General features: G+C 43.2%; 1 protein-coding gene across 4 annotated transcripts in view; it reads left to right on the top strand.

Annotated features, from left to right (window-relative positions):
• The window catches only part of MALT1 (MALT1 paracaspase), a 64,172-nt gene that overhangs the window by 8,900 nt on the left and 36,299 nt on the right, over positions 1–18,973 (top strand). For 2 of the 4 annotated variants that reach the window (XM_047767042.1, XM_047767041.1), the window contains exons 2-4: positions 2,935–3,101; positions 13,422–13,543; positions 18,083–18,242. In XM_047767042.1, coding sequence (XP_047622998.1) covers positions 2,935–3,101; positions 13,422–13,543; positions 18,083–18,242 — 449 coding nt within the window. Of the gene's footprint in view, positions 1–2,934; positions 3,102–12,405; positions 13,316–13,421; positions 13,544–18,082; positions 18,243–18,973 lie in introns of those variants that run through there. The other 2 variants (XM_047767044.1, XM_047767043.1) reach the window with 2 other exon arrangements.

Genomic DNA, 18,973 nt, shown 5'->3' with positions numbered 1-18,973 from the left:
ATATGTTAGTATTGAAGTTATTTTGGTTGGATGCATTTTTTTTCTTTATGAGATACCCAACTTTATCACAGACAGAAATCTTGGTTCATCATTATATAAATGCTGTGGCAGCCTTTTCCTAAAACTGATCAAAATGAATGTGGATTAAGAATTTTTTTATGGCCACACCCATGGCATATGGAAATTCTAGGGCCAGGAATTGAATCAGAGCCACAGCTGCGGCCACCTCCAGATCCTTTAACCCACTGTGCCAGGCTGGGGATCAAACGCATGCCTCTGTAGCGACTCAGGCCATTGCAGACGTTTTCTTAACCCACTGTGCCACAGGGGGAACTCCTACTGTTATGTTTGACCCCTTTCATCCAGCGTTCCAGGCATTAAAGACTGAAATACACTGAATCATTCAGTTATGAAGAATTAATGTGGGCAAGGCAAGTTTTAGATATTGAGGGATTTAAAAATGTGTGTGTGTATGTGTATGCGACAGGGTTTCTCTTTGCAAAGAGTACTGTTATCTAGTTAGGTAAGGACATGCTTATGAAAGAAAAGCTCCTGGTTTTAAGGCAAAATCATGTCAAACAAAACCTAGCACAGGGGTCTGCAAACAACAGCCTATGGGCCATGTTCAGGCCCCTGCCTGTTTTTGTACAGCTGATGAGCTAAGAATGTTTTTTATATTTAAAAAATTGAAAAACAAAAGAAAAAACCAGAGAGTACGTAGCAGAGACTCTGTGGCCCATATAAAGCCTAAAATATATGTATGCTCTGTGGTGCTTTACAGGAAGAGCTTACCAACTTCTGCTGAACAAGGTGAGCATCATTAAGAGCTGTGTCTAAAGGGTGTGTCGGGGGTGTGTGGTCTGGGAGGACCTCACAGAGAAGCTAGGGTTGATACTGGACCATAATTCAGATCAACAGGAAAGGGGGAGAGAGAAGAGGTGCAAATTCTACAGTAAATCGTTGAGATTGTGTAAAGGTGCTATTTGGATTTTGTTGCTAGTTATGTCTCATGGGGAAGGTTTTTGGATTTTGTTGTTGTTTTGATGGTTTCATTTTACTGTTTCTTTCCTTGAATGTGTCGCACTGTACTTCCCTTTTCTAAGAAATGACTGTGTCATTATTTATGGTCATCTACAGTCTGATCTTGACCTGTCTTTCTAACCTTGTATAGCACTTCTGAACAGGATAATATCAAAAAGGAAATTGTATTCATACGTTAAATACTGATCCTAAAAAAAAGAATACTTTTAACAAAAGGACAATAAAACAATATGGCAGGGGTCAGCAAACTTTTTCTGTAAAAGGCCAAATAGTAAATATTTTCACCTTTGTCCACCTACTCAGCTCTGCTGTTGTAACAGGAAAACAGTTGTAGGGCCAGAGTTTACCTCTGTGTTAAAAGTATTTCTAGGCGCTTAGAGGTACTTAAAATGTCAGTAACACTGATTGTCCTTTTAAAAAATTGTCGGAAAAATTAGCACGCATAGTAATAAATTCAGCAGTACAAAACACTGTGTGGATGGTCCCCAACTTATGCTGGTTCAATTTACTGTATTTTGACTTTCCGAAGTTTCTAAAGCAGTATGCATTCCGTAGGAACTGTACTTTGGCTTTGGAACTTCCATCTTTTCAGGGCTGGGGATATGGGATGTGAGCCTTGCTCGTGACACTGGGCAACAGAGGGAGCACAGTCAGCCAGGCCATCACGAGAGTCAGCAACCCACATACTTACAACCACTCTGCACCCACATAGCCATTCAGTTTTTCACTTTCAGTACAGTATTCAGTGAATTCCGTAAGATATTCAACACTTCATTTAAATTAGGCCTTATGTTAGATGGTTCTGCCCAACTGTAGGCTAATGAAAGTGTTCAGAGCACATGTAAGGTAGGCTTGGCTGAGCTGTGGTGTTCATAGTTTACGTGTATTAAATGCATTTTCAGAGTTCCCTGGTGGCCCGGTGGTTAAGGACTTAGTGCTATCACTGCCAAGGCCCAGATTTGATCCCTGGCCCAGGAACTTCCTGATGCCTTGGCCACAGATGGAAATAAATAAATAAATGCATTTTCGACTTAGGATATTTTCCACTTACAGTGGGTTTATCAAGATGTACCCCATTTGAGTTGAGGAAGAGCTGTATCCTGAAAAGTGAGTGTCTAGCCATGAACTCTGCTCTCCTGTTCCCCTCCCTAGGGCAACTACTGCTACCAGTTTCTTGGCTCTCTTCAGAGTTACTCTGCATGTATAAGAACAAACAGATATATTTGTTAATAAAGGTAATATCATATCCCTTTTTCATGACTACACAACACAGGCGCACTACTTCGTTAATACAAAATACTCACTGTTTTGTATGTTAGTTTTTTTTTCTTTTTAGGGCCACACCTGTGGCATATGGAGGTTCCCAAGCTTGGGGCCAAATCAAAACTGCAGCTGCCAGCCTACACTACTGCCACAGCAATACTGGATCCTTAACCCACTGAGCGAGACCAGAAATGGAGCCTGCATCCTCATGGATACTAGTTGGGTTCTTAACCCAGTGAGCCACAACTCCTATATGTTAATTTTCTTATTTTTCAATGTGTCTCAAAGATCTGTCCTCTTCGTGGTCATCATCTGCTTTATGTAAGTAGAGAAATGTATCTGATATTCCTATTCCGAAATGAAAGGTAAACATTTCGATCAGTATCAAGGCCAAATTTCTCTCACATCCTCCTTCTCTCCTTCTGACTTAGCAGTCGCAGGAGCTGAGTTGGAGAAGCGAGCAAAGAGGAATCCCTGCTGTTGGTGGAAGGGGGGAGGGGACATTAGCCTTCCACCCGCCACTCAAAACTTGCTGTTTGTGCCCTGCAACACCTCCGACGGTGCCGCACATCTCGCAGGCAGATCATTTTAAGGAAAGCTGTTGACCTGGATTGAATCTGTTGTTTTCAGTTGTCTCGACTTGGAGCAGTGTTCCCTGAAGGTCTTGGAGCCTGAAGGAAGCCCAAGCCTGTGTTTACTGAAGCTGCTGGGTGAGAAGGGCTGTACGGTGGTGGAGCTGAGCGACTTCCTGCAGGCCCTGGAGCACACCGAGGTTCTCCAACTTCTCAGCCCGCCAGGTAGGTATTGCCCAAAGGCATGCTCTCCAGGAATTCATAGAGACGGACTTAGAGGAGAGGATCTCACTTAACCAGATAAATTGTGTTATGTATCTTTGCAACATGTAAATGTATGGAACCTCATTTTTTTCCCCAGGTTGAAACTAAAGAACACAGATAACATCATGCATAAACACTGATTGGATCGTGTTTCATAAAAACAGCTATAGAAGACATTTGGGGGACAGTTGGCGCAACCCGAATATAACCTGCATGTTAGACATTAGGGAATTACTATGTCATGATGGGGTTGTAGTTCTGTAGAAGAGTGTTATTATTCCAACGGGATGCAGGCCAAAGTGTTGAGGGGTAAGCTTTCTATAACTTGCATTTAAATGGTACAGCCAAGAAGGTAAATACATACATATTTATGTATGTATGTGAATGAGATAACGTATGACAAATGTTTATTGTTTAAGGTTTTTGCCAACATGATGCTTTTGAAATGTTGAGTGACTCAGCCATGTGATTTTTCCCCTGAATATACCAATATTGAGTGAGATTGCTCAGTTCCAAGGTCAGATGTGAGGAACAGGAAACAGCCTTTCCTTTCCACAACTATGGATGTAGTTGCTCGATTACAGTGGTGTCAGCAGGAGGGACCGTGTCATCCGAGTCTCCTGGCGGCTGGGGCCCTGCTGACCTTCTTTCTCATGGGCTTGGGGAGTTAGGGCCACACGGCATAGTGGTGGTGTACCGTCAATCACACATACCAGAAACCTCAGCTCAAGTTGGCGTGATAAAGGGAGTATGCTGATTCCAATGGAAAAGTCTGGAAGCCCTTTGGGCTCTAAGAAAGGCAGTGCACGGCCCCTTTTCCAAGGACTTAGATTTTGTGTTTGCTCTTCCTTCCTTGTCATTGGCTTCCTCCCAAGACTGGCTTTCTGCATAGTCACAGGTTGTCTGCTGGCTGTTCCTTGCATTTATCTTGGTCCCAGCAAAACTCATAGGCGCATCCTTAATAAGTTAATAATTTTGCTCACATGCCTGTCCCTGTTCCTGTCACCAGCCAGGAGATGGAATGTGCCAATTCACCCGGCTTACAGCCAGGAGTGGAGTGGGTTGAGTCAGCTTTCCAGAAACCTCATGGATCGCCAAGCAAAATTGGGTGCTGGGGGTCAGGGAGATGCAGGTGGGTAACTAAAAAGTCTACAGCAAATGGAAGAGACCCTGCATTATTAGCTAGGAAACTTAAGCTCTCCTGTTATCCCCTGCTTTACCAGCCCTAGTACAGGTGATGAAATACGCCTCCTACAAGTGCCTCCTTTGTGTTCCCCACTGTATGGAATGCTTGACGGATGTTTCTCAGCACCTCTTCATACAGGAGGCCTGGGGTAGGAATAACCAGATGCTAATGCCCATCCCATCTAGATACAGTTGCTTTCTGTCACCAAACAGTCCACTATTTCTTCAGGTGACATTTGTTATTTTTTTTTATTTTTTATTTTTTTGTCTTTTTGCCATTTCTTGGGCCGCACCCGCGGCATACAGAGGCTCCCAGGCTAGGGGTCCAATTGGAGCCGCAGCCACCAGCCTATGCCAGAGCCACAGCAACTAGGGATCCGAGCTGCATCTGCCACCTACACCACAGCTCACAGCAACGCCGGATCCCCAACCCACTGAGCAAGGCCAGGGACCAAACCCTCAACCTCATGGTTCCTAGTCGGAATCATTAGCCACTGCGCCACGACGGGAACTCCGACATTTGTTAATTTTTATATCCCCAGTGACTCAAAAGTATCTAGGTATTGTGATGATTGAAACCTGTCAGTCCTGGAGTTCCTGTTTTGGTTCAGTGGGTTAAGAACCTGACATCATCTCTGTAACGATGCGGGTTCAATTCCTGGCCTCGCTCAATGGGTTAAGGATCTGCCGTTGCTGTGAGCTGTGCTGTGAGTCACAGACGTGGCTTGGATCCCACACTTCTTTGGCTGTGGTGTAGGCCAGCAGCTCCAGCTCCAATTGGAATCCTAGCCTGGGAACCTCCATATGCCATGGCCCAAAAATGGAAAAAAAAAAAAGGAAATCTGCCAGTCTAGGGCACTCAGCTACTAAGCTCTCATACTGTAGAGTATGGGGGCCTCTGAAAAATTAAGACACCTCTTTGGGAATTAAATATAACTTTAATATCTCATTATGGTTTTCACTAATTGCACTTAATTATTCTGCCTGGTGTTGCCAAGCCTATAAAATGAGAGTAAGTGTTCTCTGCCTTGAATACCTGGAGTTGCTGCATGGGACGATGCTGTGTTGCGTTGCATCTAGACAGCCATGGAGGCTGCACGGCTCATGATCTGTGGTGTGATCACTGGCCTGAGATCTAAAGTTTCCAAGTTTTCAAAGTTTCCCATACGTGCAACTGGGCTTGACTGGAATTGAGGCACATATTTATTCATGTGTGATAATATGCTGGAAATTTCTAACCATATTTTATATTTTGATGTGCTAAGCCACCAGTGAATACAGTGCCATCCTAACAAACATCAGTAATCTTTTGAAAAAGCTGTTTCTGCTCTTTGTGTCTTTTTCCAAATGTAGGCTCAGCCCTTTACCGTCAGTGTTCCCCTATGCAGACTGTTCTCATATTTGACCTGCAGGCTTTTTTGTTTATCTCCTGGGGCCTTTTCCGCACTTGAGGGGAGACTAGAGAAAGGAAAGCAGTTTCTACATCACGACATAGCCACTTATGCACTGTTGTGGGGAAGTTTTATGTCTTGTTAGCCATAAAGAATTCATTAGAAATCGGTTGGTACTTGAATGTTAATTATTGATTTAAGAGGAACTATTTGGAGATCTAATAAAGCTTAGTAATTTACAGTTAGCTTTCTACCTGCAACTTAGGTAGATAATCTAAAAGCTTACTATATTTACATATGTTCAAATATAGAAATGTGAGAGTTAGAAAATAATTTTAATATTTGAATATGGACTTTGAGAATAAAAACTGTTACAATTATATTAAGAAGGCAAGCCAAGGAGTTCCTGTCGTGGCTCAGCGGTTAACGAACCCAACTAGTATCCATGAGGACGAGGGTTCCATCCCTGGCCTCACTCAGTGGGTTAAGGATCTGGCGTTGCCATGAGCTGTGGTGTAGGTTGCAGGTGCAGCTCAGATCCCTAGTTGCTGTGGCTCTTGTGTAGGCTGACAGCTACAGCTCTGATTCTACTCCTAGCTTGGAAACCTCCATATGCCACAGGTATGGCCCTAAAAAGACAAAAAAAACCCAAAAAAAACAGGTTTATAGGTTTATCTCATCTCAAGTTTTTCCTTTTCATTGTATTTTCACAAAGATTTAGGAATACGAAGGAGGAGTATTCTAACGTTTTTTCCCTTTTTTGGTAATGCAGTTTTGTAAGGGTACATTAGTTCTCACTCCACCAAGTCTGATGACTTTTCTCTCATTGTCTCTATGGAAAGCTCTGATTTGGGTGACTAAGACGCTGTGAACCTCTGAGCAGGCCTTTCAGGCCTAGATACAAGGAGAAGGGGAAACTTTAGATTTGTTTTAGTCTCATCTTGCCATAGGAAATGGCTGTGGTACTGAGTTTCTTGAATGTCTTTGACTTGGTGGCCTGCAGGTAGCTTGACAAGGTTCCTGAATCTCTAACTGGACCGATTAGAAGCCAACTTCAGTGGTCCCTCACTTTGCAGGAGCTCTAAGCCAAGGGTAGTTCACCCCCAAATTCTAGCTCTCCATGGGCTCTGATATCCAACATATTTTCCAAAGGATTGAGGTTTGCCCTTTTCTGCTCCCCCTCCAATTGGGCTTTTCCGAAGCACATGGGTTGGCCAGCCTGCCTCTCAGACTGGTCTTGCCTGCACTTTATGTTGGAGAAATGGCTTATCATTTTATGTGCGGATGGTGTCCATCCCTATTTTCCAGCACTGATTCCTTGTTCTCCTATTTTTATTCCTTTGGTCATTTCAGTAGGAATTTGGGAAAGGGGCTTTAAATGGATTTGCTGAAATTGTTTTGAAACAAAGTCTATAGTAATTTTTTAGACTTTTTTTTTTTTTTTATCAAAGAGTCAAAGACTGATCCCAAAGTACCAAAATTGGCATCTGTAACCTTGGCAGATATGGATAAACTTAGGTGTGTATTTCAATTTTTTTTTTTTTTTTTGCTTTTGCTTTAGGTGAAAATCATTTGAGTGCAGATTCTTAGGCTCTATCAACTAGAGTCCTGCACCTCATGGAATGGTTGCCAGGGAAGCCATGCCCTGACCTGGGATCAGCTAACTAGAAGCTAGAAAGTGGGGATGTTTAGAAAGAATTAATATGATTCACGTGGGCTTCATTAGATGGCTCCCAGGGTTCTCTGCTCTGGTTTTGTGATGCTGCCATTTTTTTCATTCTTGTGTTAAAGGAACTTTGCTATAGGTACATTTCACATGTACTGGCAAAGTCAAAGATTTCTCTTCGCTGGCATCTTTTCCCATTTCCTCCTGCTCTTATTTCATATCAATTCATTTTTCTCCTTTAATTCCTTGTAACATACCCATTGTTATGTTGCTGATATCAATTTTATTTTTATTACTTTTATTGTCTCCAAGAGCAAAGATGGTTGAATATTGTTCTTTTGTTTCCAAGTACCTTGATTCCACATTTTATCTTTACAGTTCTGTGAAGGACCAGAGCAGTACTATCATGAATATTTAAATTTTAAATGTAAGCACACATTTATGTGGAAAAGGAGATTACTAGAAGTTACCATTTGGCTAAAATCACAGTTGTTTATTGACGAAAGTAGGATTAGAACCCAGGTCTACTGACCCTGACCTGAACTCAATGTCATTTCCATAATGCTAGGAAATTTCTGGATTGTTTGGGAAGCTTAGTTGTGGAGTATTACCTCAATTGTGTCTTTGACTCATAGACTTCAATTTTTTTTCTTCTTGCCAAATTAAAAAGTACTCAAATACTAGATCTTACTGATAAGGGACTTGCATTGTTTCATGAATGACAGAAATTCCTAAAAACAAAATATTAAGAAGTGAAAAGGGGTAAAGATGGTATAGATGGAACTAAGATTAAGGAAGAAGTGGGGAGTTCCCATTGTGGTACAGCAGAAACGAATCCAGCTACTAACCATGAGGTTGCAGGTTTTATCCCTGGCCTTGCTCAGTGGGTTAAGGATCCAGTGTTGCCATGAGCTGTGGTGTAGGTTGCAGACACAGCTCGGATCCTGCATGGCTGTGGTATAGGCCAGGAGCTGTAGCTCTGATTCAACCCCTAGCCCTTTTTTTTGCTTTTTAGGGCTGCAGCCCTAAAAAAAAAAAAAAGATTAAGGAAGAAGTAGAGGGATAGAAAGAGAGTGGCGGTGAGGCCTGGAAGGATGGGTTTCCATGCCAGGGTGTTAAAGGGAGTTGGTGACCTACAAGGAGGAGGGATGTGATGTAAATACCAGGTTTCACTGCAGTTCATGCACATGTCAATTGACCTGTAAGAAGGACTTATGTGGACACACCCTGGTTGTGTAATGGGGAGGAAATTGTTGGGGGAAGAGGACTAGTATTTATTCTGGGACACTCTGGGATGCTTTTCAGTAACATCTCAGAAATGTTCAAAAATGAGATTGAAGGAGCGTTTCAGATGGAAGCTGATGAGGGGGGAAAAAAATGTTTGGTTCATGGCCTCTGAAAACATGCACAACAGGTCCATTCCTAGAAGAGCTGTGCATTACATTGCTACTAAGTGCATCAAAAGAGAGACTAACTCAGAGGGAACCTACAGTGAATCCTTTTGTCAAGAATTGCCCAGATTAATCTGTTTAGTAATTCCCGCAGGGTTTTTACTTATCGTTTCATATCTGGAGTCTGTGGATCTACAGAGGTGTATGTTGAAAGCACAATCCTCATGTTCCATCATACTTTGTCAGATTCTCTCCGGCTTACAGGAAATCAAGTAACCTCTTTGACTTCTTAGCAGATGGTATCTGAAAATAGGCTTGTTTGCCAGGAAGCTTTGCATTCACGCTTTCAAATGGAACTTTCACTTGTATGCCCTGGTCCGCCCTCCATTGCGGTGCCATCTTCTTTCCTGACTTGGTTCAGCCCCTTTGGACTGGTGGGCGCTGCACCAGGGTGATTTGAGGTGACCACGGTTCCCTGTAGCTCTCACTATGTGGGAGGAAGGAAATATGTGTGGTTAAAACATGGGAGGTATTGCAACTTCTTTGCCCTCCCGAGGGCGGTTTCCAAATCACGCTTTGCCTTTCAGTTCTCAGGCTTTGAAGCAATAAATCATAAATACATGCCTCTGCTTGCTTCTTGAAGACTTAGGCTCCTCAAATTGTTGGTACGGGACAGACATATGAGCTGAGTTTGAATGTCTGTTCAAAGTCATTTAGTCGTGGCTCCCACAAAGGAAGCTTTTAAAACATTCTGGTCACGTGGGCCCCTTCCAGCAAAGTCATTCATTCCTTTGTAAGACACTCTGGAGAGAAAGTCTTCCCATTTCCTTCATTCTCATCTTTTGTCTCTGTGTAATAGCAGAGAGTATTTGCCATGGTATGTTTTTAAGCACTGGCGTGGTACAAAACTATTACATTTAGAATGGCTAAGCAGTAAGGTCCTACTGTACAGCACAGGGAACTACATCCAGTCTCTTGGGATTGAACATAGTGGAAGATAATATAAGAAAGGGACTGTATACACACACATACACACTCACACATGACTGGGTCACTTTGCTGTATAGCAGAGATTGGCACAACATTGTAAAACAACTATACTTTTTTTTTTTTTTGCTTTTTTAGGGCCAAGCTTGCAGCATGTGGAATTTCCCTGGCTAGGGGTCAAAGTGGAGCTACAACTGCCAACCTACACCACAGCCACAGCAACACCAGATCTGAGCTGTGTCTCTGCGACCTACACCACAGCTCACAGCAACGCCGGCTCCTTAACCCACTGGGAGTGAGTCTAGGGATTGAACCTGTGTCCTCACGGATACTAGTCGGACTTGTTTCTGCTGCGCCGCAACGGGAACTCTCCAACTATAATTTAAAAAACAAAAACATTGTGCTCTTCCTGACACACTCCCTTCAGTAAGAGAGGCTCACTGTGACAGAAGTTAGGATTAGATGGAAGATGGAATCACAGGAAAATGATAACTATGTGAGGTGGTAGGTATCTTAATTAACTTGATTATGTAACCATTTCACAACATATATCTACATTAAATCATGTTGGAGTTCCCATTGTGGCTCAGTAGTAATGAACCTGACTAGGATCCATGAGATTGTGGGTTCAATCCCTGGCCCCGCTCAGTGGGTTAAGGAGCCAGCATTGCTGTGGCTGTGGTATATGTAGGCTGGCAGCAATAGCTCCAATTGGACCTCTAGCCTGGGAACGTCATTGTGCCTCCAGTGCGGCCCCAAAAAGAAAAAAAAAAAAAAAAAGGCAGTGGGCTGCTGGTTGGAAGTAAGGAAACAAAGCTAGCAGCTGTTAACACTAGTTCGGTCAAGTGGGGATGGTGGCCTGGATTAAGATCATGCCATTGAAGAAGGTAAGATGTGGGAAGACTTAACTGAGAGGCCTTGCAGCCAGATTACATGTAGAAGAGGAGGGATTTGGGGGTGACTGCTAAGTTTCTGTCCTGAGTGACGGGATGCTCAGGGGCAGCCGGAACCTGGTTTATCCTCCGTGAGGTGGGGAGACTGGGGAGCCTGGCAGAGAAATGTATGGTGTGTCAGCAGGGATTTTGGACATCAAGTTCAAGATGGCGATAAGACATCTACATTTCAAAGCAAGTTTAGCCACGATGCCTATTTTTTTTTTTTTTTCAGATTTATCCTCATTCCCTTCTGTTGTCGTACCTTCTTTTTTCTCTTGTCATACCTAAACTTTGAAAGTCAGAATGTCTCTTAAAGTTGTGATGTACCTCTCTCCTGGCAGATGAATGATATGTGGGAGCATTAAGATACAGTGTTGTAGGGCTTCCCCTGTGGCTCACAACATAACTCCTCCTCGGCATTGCTTCTCCAATGGCTGTGGCTCGACCCGAGCTGGGGAACTTCCATGTGCCACAGGTGCGGCCACTTGTTTAAAAACAAAAAAAATATAGATACAGTGTTGTGGTGGATCTTCTGGCTTAAATAAGAGTGCTCATCTCATTTTCTGACTTGAACATGTACTCCTACCACCATGGATTACTGAACTCAGACAAACTGTTACTTCACCCACCCACCCTCTGCCAATTTGGCATCCACAGACAGAACTAATGAATATGAAAGCTTTTCCTTGGCAAAAGTTGTAAATTCTTTTTTGAGAGGCTCATTTACTAAAGATTTTTTAGGGTTTCTTCAGACCCTCGAATGTAATAGGTAAGCAATCATATTTACTCATTTTGGATTTTGGTTTTATTATCTTTCTGGCATGGATTTTGCATGCCTATTTTACTTTAAAGACTATTTTTTCCCTAGAAAGTTTCGTACCTTTCAGGTATTAGGGTTGCTATTATTTAGACTCTCTCCTCATCTCGTTTTGTCCCCTTGGATTGGTGGGTCACAGAGGGAAAAGGTATTATGACATCATATTCAAGATGGATGAGGGGGAAAAGAGGTGTGGGCAATGACATTTTATAAGTTTTTTTGTTTTTTTTGTTTTGTTGTTATCTTTTTGCTATTTCTTGGGCCGCTCACGCAGCATATGGAGGTTCCCAGGCTAGGGGTCGAATCGGAGCTGTAGCCACCGGCCTACGCCAGAGCCACAGCAACGCGGGATCCGAGCCGGGTCTGCGACCTACACCACAGCTCACGGCAACACCAGATCCTTAACCCACTGAGCAAGGGCAGGGACCAAACCCGCAACCTCATGGTTCCCAGTCGGATTCGTTAACCACTGCACCACGACAGGAACTCCCGTTTTATAAGTTTTAATGATCTTTTCTCCTTCCTTCTGGAAAGTCAACCAACCCATGTTTATGTATGATAACCTTGGCAAATGTAAAATTTCCTAGCCTTGGTTCCTTTGGTGTCACTTTTCTGTTGCATAACAAATTACCACAAAACCAAAAACTTTAAAATAATAAACAGGCACTCCCACTGTGGCTCAGCAGTATCGAACCTGACTAGTATCCACGAGGACAAAGCTTCAATCCCTGGCCTTGCTCAGTGGGTTAAGGATCCGATGTTGCTGTGAGCTGTGGTATAGATCTCAGATCTAGTGTTGCTGTGGCTGTGGCATAGGCCAGCAGGTACAGCTCCAAGTCTTAACCTGGGAACTTCCATATGCCAAGGATGTGGCCGTAAAAAGACTGAAAAAAAAAAAAAAAGGATTAAAAAAACAAAAACAAAACCAGCATTCATTTATTATCTCACAGTGTCTGAGGAGAGGAATCCACGGCTGGCTGAGCTGGGTGGTTTCGGCTCAGGGTCTCTCAGAAGGGACAGTCTAGCTACAGCCACCCAAAGGTCTGACTGAGGTTGGAAAATCCCTCCTTGGATGGCTCACGTGCATGGCTGTAGGCAGGAGCCCAACTTGCTTTCCTTACCATTGGGGCCTCCCTGCAGGGTTGCTCAAGTGTTTGGGTGACATGGCAGCAGGCTCCCCCAGAGGGAGAGATGGAGAGAGTGGTGGGAGTGAGGGGATGGGTATCCCGTTATCCACTCCAGGATTTTGACAGGAAGCTGCTGTCAAAAGTTTTGCAGGTTTGTAGTCATTTCCCGGATGAGAAATGTTTGCATCACCTAGGTCAAATTTATATCCTGCTATTCTGTCTCTGTGCCTTTCTGCTTATGGAACAGTTTTACTTTAATGCTCAGTCCTGGCATTGACATTCCTGTGTCTGTTGAAGACATTTTCAATGGCATTTAAGCTCCCACTTGTTTTACTAACAGTGCACTTACCTCCTTTGAAGTGCTAGCCATGTAAACATTTATGACCAAGTATTCCCAGAGCTGGCACTGAGAAAACATTATGACTGCTGCCTGTGACACATCTTCATAAGGCACATCCTGATTTCAGAGGTGTTAGAATGTGGAAAAACTATTTCTCAGAATTGAAGAAATATGGCAAACAGTTTTCTCCCTCAGTCGTGGGGAAGTACACTAGATCAAAGTCTTCTGCAGGTGAGTTTCTTTCCTCCTGCTTTTACAGAGCCTGGAACTCACAAACTCATAATCTGATGGGGAAGGAGATGTGAATGGTGATTTATAACAAGGATGAATATACAGGTTATTTCCAAAATATTTCTTTTTCTTGGTTTCAGAAACATAAACAAGGAAAACCCCTTTTCTGTGGCTTATTATTTCTATAACTTTTTTTTTTTTTTTTTTGAAGGAATCAAAATCACTGTAAACCCAGAATCCAAGGCAGTCTTGGCTGGAGAGTTTGTAAAACTGTGTTGCCGGGCAACCGGACATCCTTTCGTACAGTATCAGTGGTTCAAAATGAATAAAGAGGTAATTTCTTATCATGTCTTTTCAGTGTCTTTTAATTCCTCTGTCATGAGAAGAGAAAAAGAAGTTTAATGAGCCTTAGTGTCTTCAGTGTGTTTTTAGGAGTTTTGTTCAATGATCTGCTAGACCATCATTAAAGGATCTGTGTTATTACTGAAGTATCCAGTAGTCATTTTGGTAAGCAGTATTAAAATCAGTTCTCTGTTCCAAAAATTATGGAAAATCAGGAATACTTGGGGCAACAATGTTAGCCAGCAGAAAGCATCACCAGTACATTCTAACATCTGTACAAAATTCTTGACAACAGCTAAAATCTTTTTTTTAGTGATACTTCTGAAAATTAATTTCTCAAATAATGCTGCTCTGATTTCCATACTTTTTTAATTCAGTGAATTTTATTGCATTTCCATCTCAAACCCCTAGCCCCTCCCCCCACCCCTACAGCCAAAATCTTTGATTAAAAGATTTCCAGGAGTTCCCTGGTCCTGGTGGTGTAGTGGTTAAGGACCACTCCTGTAGCATTGTCACTCCTGTGGCATGGGTTCAGTCCCTCACCTGGGAGCTTCCAACATACCCTGGGCACAGCTATCAAAAGAAAAAGAAAAAAGATTTTCAGAGCAACATGGAGGGCTATTTTAAGCATTCTGCGTAACTGTGTTATGTCAAAAGATGTAGGCTTTTGTGACAGATTCTGAAGTAAAGTTCAGGTCAGATCGGATATTCCTTTTGTGCAAGCATTGTGTCCCAACACCACTCAACACATCATTTAAGAGCACATGTCAGAATTCTCTTTCCTTGAATGTTCTTTGAGCCTCTCTGCCGCCAGGGACTTCTCAGTGGCGTGGGCCATGTCGTGTCCTCTCTGGCGGGCTCTTCCCTTCTCCTTCCTCCATCCCCCCTCACTCCCTTCCCTCCTAGATGGCGCCTGGAGACTCTGTTCTTCTTCCCAGCCTGTTAGTCACATAACTAAACCTCCCAAATCTGATACTAAGACTCCATTTGCAAATCAGAAACTAAGCTCAGGAGCTCTTCCCAGAGGATGATCTTTCCTTCACTGGGATCACCCTGTGCCTCGGAGGAAACATGGGGATTTGCACGGCTTTAAATCTCCATTCCTCACTCGCAGCCGAGGCAGGGCAGCCATGAGCTACAGTAACAGGACTGCACATGTCATCCCTGATGCAACTCGAATTCCTGTTGTCAGGGGCCAAGAGAACTTAATAGACAGGATGTCTTATTTGCCTGGACTCTCAAGAGATGGTAACTGAAGTTATTTTTACCATATTTTCTCAATTGCAAGGTGGCTTTCATTTTAATAAACGCATTTTTGAGGAAGAAGTAACAGACAAAACTTCTGACGTTTAGCATATCACGTGTAGCCTGTGCCCTGATGTGAGAAGGAGAGAAACATGGGGAATGGGGAGCACATCACGAATTTGAAGAGGTGTGGTGGATTGTAAAGCCGTACAAGTTGAGTTTTGTAAAAACTGCTTTTATAGTCTATTGCAGGAGCTATTCATTTAACCACGACTTGGTGAGCACCTGTTTGGTGCCTGGCTGGGTTCTAAGGCCATTATGATGAAGCAGGCACAGAAGGGCTCGGCCACCTCCCCTGGGGAGGGACAGTGAGCAAATAACTCTGTGAGTGCAGAGCTGTGAGGGAAGTAAACAGGGTGATGTAAGGCAAGAAGCCACTGAAGGTCTGAACAAGAGAAGTAACGTGATAGGATTTATCAACTTGCTACTTGAAGGGAAGCAGTTTACCTCTGGCTTTGCTCTTGCCACGCGGTGGCAACAGGCTGCTATGTCATTGTAGCCTGTGCTAGCAGTGTCTGCACTGGGCTACCTAATGGCTGTGCTTGGGGCTGGCGCGTGCGCAGTATCGTGCATGGAAGGGACGGTCAACAGGGACCTGCTGTCTAGCACGGGGAGACTCTCCTCAGTGTACCTGTATGGGGGAAAACAACCTGACAAAGAATGGATGTGTGAATACGTACAACTGCATCACTTTGTGACACAACAGAAATTATCTCAACATGGTAAAGCTACTATACTTCAGTCAAACTTGAAAAAAAATGAAAAAGGAAGTTTATCCTGCACTGTAGGTAAAAAAGAAAGAAAGAAACAATGGTCGCGTGGACTAGGAGAGGGATCAAAGTGCACAATTCAGTTTATTTTAGAGAGTTCGTTCATGCAGCCTGGGAGATTAAATGTGGAACATGAGAGGAAAGGAAGAGAGCGCAAGGACAACCCCCTAGATTTCTTTACTTAAGCATCTGGGAACATGTTATGCACTGAGGGAGACTGGGAGGGGAAGAGATTTAGGGCAAAAAATCGGGAGTTTGGTTTTTAGACATTTGAAGTTTGAAACGCCTACCAGATGTCTAACTGCATCTAGCTAATCAGCTTGGGTATCTCAGGAGACAACACGGAAAGTTTATGTAGTGGAGGAGGAACTAATAAAGAGACTGAGAAGAATTTGCAAGAGAGATAAGGGGAAAACCAGGAGAGGATGGTACAAAGCCCTCGGGAAACTATTTCCAGAAGGGGTGGTCAGCATTTTCAGTGCTGCTGAGGTGAGGAGGTCACGGGAGGTATGTTTGGGATTTTTTTGTTGTTGTTGTTGTTTATTTAAGATGTAAGGTCCTAGAGTATATTTTTAAGAGTGATATAGTACAAGAGAGAAATAGATGCTAAAATAGGAGAGAAAATTGCAGGAGCAAGGGCAGAGAGGATGGGATTGCTGGAGAGGAAAAAACTTAGGCTCCACCCTCTCCTGTTCAGTCTCTGGGGGCCTGTGAATTAACTGACAAAATACAGATCAACCAGAGGAAAAGGTTTATTCATATGGGAAGTTACAAAGACCAACTCAGTAAGTGGCTTAAGTTAGAGGAAAAGGGAGGAAGGTGGAAAAGGCCTCTGTGAGAAGAATAAATGGGTTTCTTTAGGAAATACAAAAGGGTTTCTAGGAGAATTAACAGGTGATAAAGTTTGTGATAACATTTATTCATGCAGGTGCTTCCTGTCTTTTCCCTGGCTATAAAAAGCCCCTCTGGAGAGGGGAGTGGATTTATTCTTGGTCTTTTTTTTCTGGGGGTAAAAGCCACCCTAAAGAGTGAAGTCTCAGCTTCTAGTCAGATGAGGAAAGCTCTGAGAAGGCTTCTTTCTGCATCTCTTGAATCCCAAACATCTTCAGCTGGGACTGACCTTCACACCAACCCCAGGGCTCTGAGTGCTTAGGATCCTCAAACATCCCAAGCCCACTTAGCCTTTGTTAGGAAGACACGTTTTCCATTGTAACAGGGAGAAGAGAGCAGTCAGGAATAGGCACAGGCATCGGTTTGTGACTTGGTGGCTGGAAGAGAAGAGAGTTTCTCTCTGAAGTCAGTGGCTGAGAGAAATGGGATTATGGGAGGCTGGGGGGAGAGAAAGTACAGGGTCGAGTAGGAAAGCAGGCTTTGTAGGTTCGCTTGTAGGATGGTCAGGCAGTGCTAACCCCCGTTGTCAGATCTGCAGCAAAATGCTCTTGCTCTGGGGCAGGTTCTGAGAGGTGGGAGAGCTGAATTCAAGTGGTTGGGGTGTGGAGAGGGAGAGCTTATTAAGGTACTTTGCAAGGAAGTTCACAGCATATAGAGGCACTTCACTAAGCCCCATGACAATATGCCAGAATTCAAAGCACCAAGAAGTCAGTGGGAGCAGCAAAGGTGAAAGAAACCTTAACGTGGTAACCGAAGCCCAGGAGGAAAAGCTTTGGAGGCCCTTGCATGGCGCTTCCTTCCCATCACTGATTCACGTCCCCTGGCCCTTCTCTGCCCAGACCTTGAAAGAAGAATATTGGCTAAGGTGTCTATCCTCTTATAGAATTTTGCAGATAAGAAAATAGGATCTCAGCATAAAATAACTTGCCCCTGTTCTCACAGCTGATTTGGTCAGAACTAAAATGAACAGCCAGGCGTCACTTTCCATGATCTCCCCACTCCATCATGTCATGTTGTGTCTACTTAGCTCCTAAGTGTTGCACTTCTAGAGTCTTTAATTTTTTTTTTTTTTTTTTTTTTTTTGTCTTTTAGGGCTGCACCCTCGGCATACAGAGATTCCCAGGCTAGGGGTCTAATTGGAGCTGTAGCCACTGGCCTATGCCACAGCCACAGCAATGCCAGAGCCCTAGCCCAATGAGCAAGGCCAGGGATCGAACCCACAACCTCGTGGTTCCCAGTCAGATTTGCCTCCACTGTGCCACAACGGGAACTCCCTAGATTCTTTAAATATTAACAATCAAATAGTTCCGTTAGTGAGTTTTGGAAAGATATGTGAGCAAGAGCTTAACTCTGGTTAACAAATTTGTAAAAGACTGGATTTCTGAGACTTCAGTCATAAGTTACTCAAAATGCTGTTGATTATTTTCTAAGTAATTAATGTTTTAGAACTTGGGGGGAAGGATACACTTTTCAAAGCTCCAAGGAAATCATACAGTTTGCACCACACATTTTATAAGGTGTGTTCTGATGAGTCATTCACTTTTACTCTCTTATTCTTTCACAGATTCCGAATGGAAATGCATCAGAACTTATTTTTAACACAGTGCATGTGAAAGATGCAGGCTTTTATGTCTGCCGAGTTAATAATAATTTCACCTTTGAATTTAGCCAGTGGTCACAGCTGGATGTTTGTGATGTCACAGAAGTAACAGAAAGCTTCCGGAGTAAGTGATAAATTAAATGTTGGAATGGAAATAGCCTATTTCAAATGTTTACTTTTACATGATTTCAAAGCATCAAAAATAGTACTCACATATGTACTTCACCCAATATAATGTCACCAGTTGTTAAGGTTTTATCCCATGTGCTTTGATTGTTTTTCTGGATGGATGGATATGCAGATGTTTTGGGGTGACATGACCTTTCTCAGGCTGGCCCTGCAGTTGACCTCTTCAAACTTGCTGCCTTTCATGGGTTTGACTGTGTGGTCTCTGGTTCTGAAGGAGAAAAGAAATCTAATGCTGGAGTTCCTGTCATGGCTTAGCAGCAATGAATCTAACGAGGAACCATGAGATTGTGGGTTCGATCCCTGGCCTTGCTCAGTAGATTAAGGATCCGGCATTGCTGTGAGCTGTGGTGTAGGTCTCAGACACAGCTCGGATCTGGCATTGCTGTAGCTCCGGCGTAGACCAGCAGTAACAGCTCCAATTAGACCCATAGCCTGGGAACCTCCATATGCCATTGGTACGGCCCTAAAAAGACCAAAAAAAACAAAAAAAAAACAAAAACAACAAAAAAAATAATTATGTTCTAGAATATTTCTGTGCATGTAATAAACTTGAATATGTTTATAAATGGAATCATATTCATTCATAAATGTTGATAACCTGCAATGTGCTAGACCCTGAGTTTCATTGTCACTGCATCACACTGACAAGTCCTCTGTCCTCAAGGA

This window comes from Phacochoerus africanus, chromosome 2 (assembly GCF_016906955.1).
Source record: "Phacochoerus africanus isolate WHEZ1 chromosome 2, ROS_Pafr_v1, whole genome shotgun sequence".
Taxonomy (NCBI): Eukaryota; Metazoa; Chordata; class Mammalia; order Artiodactyla; family Suidae; genus Phacochoerus; species Phacochoerus africanus.
The sequence above is the reverse complement of the archived record's forward strand: the minus strand, read 5'-3'. Positions and strand labels throughout refer to the sequence as shown.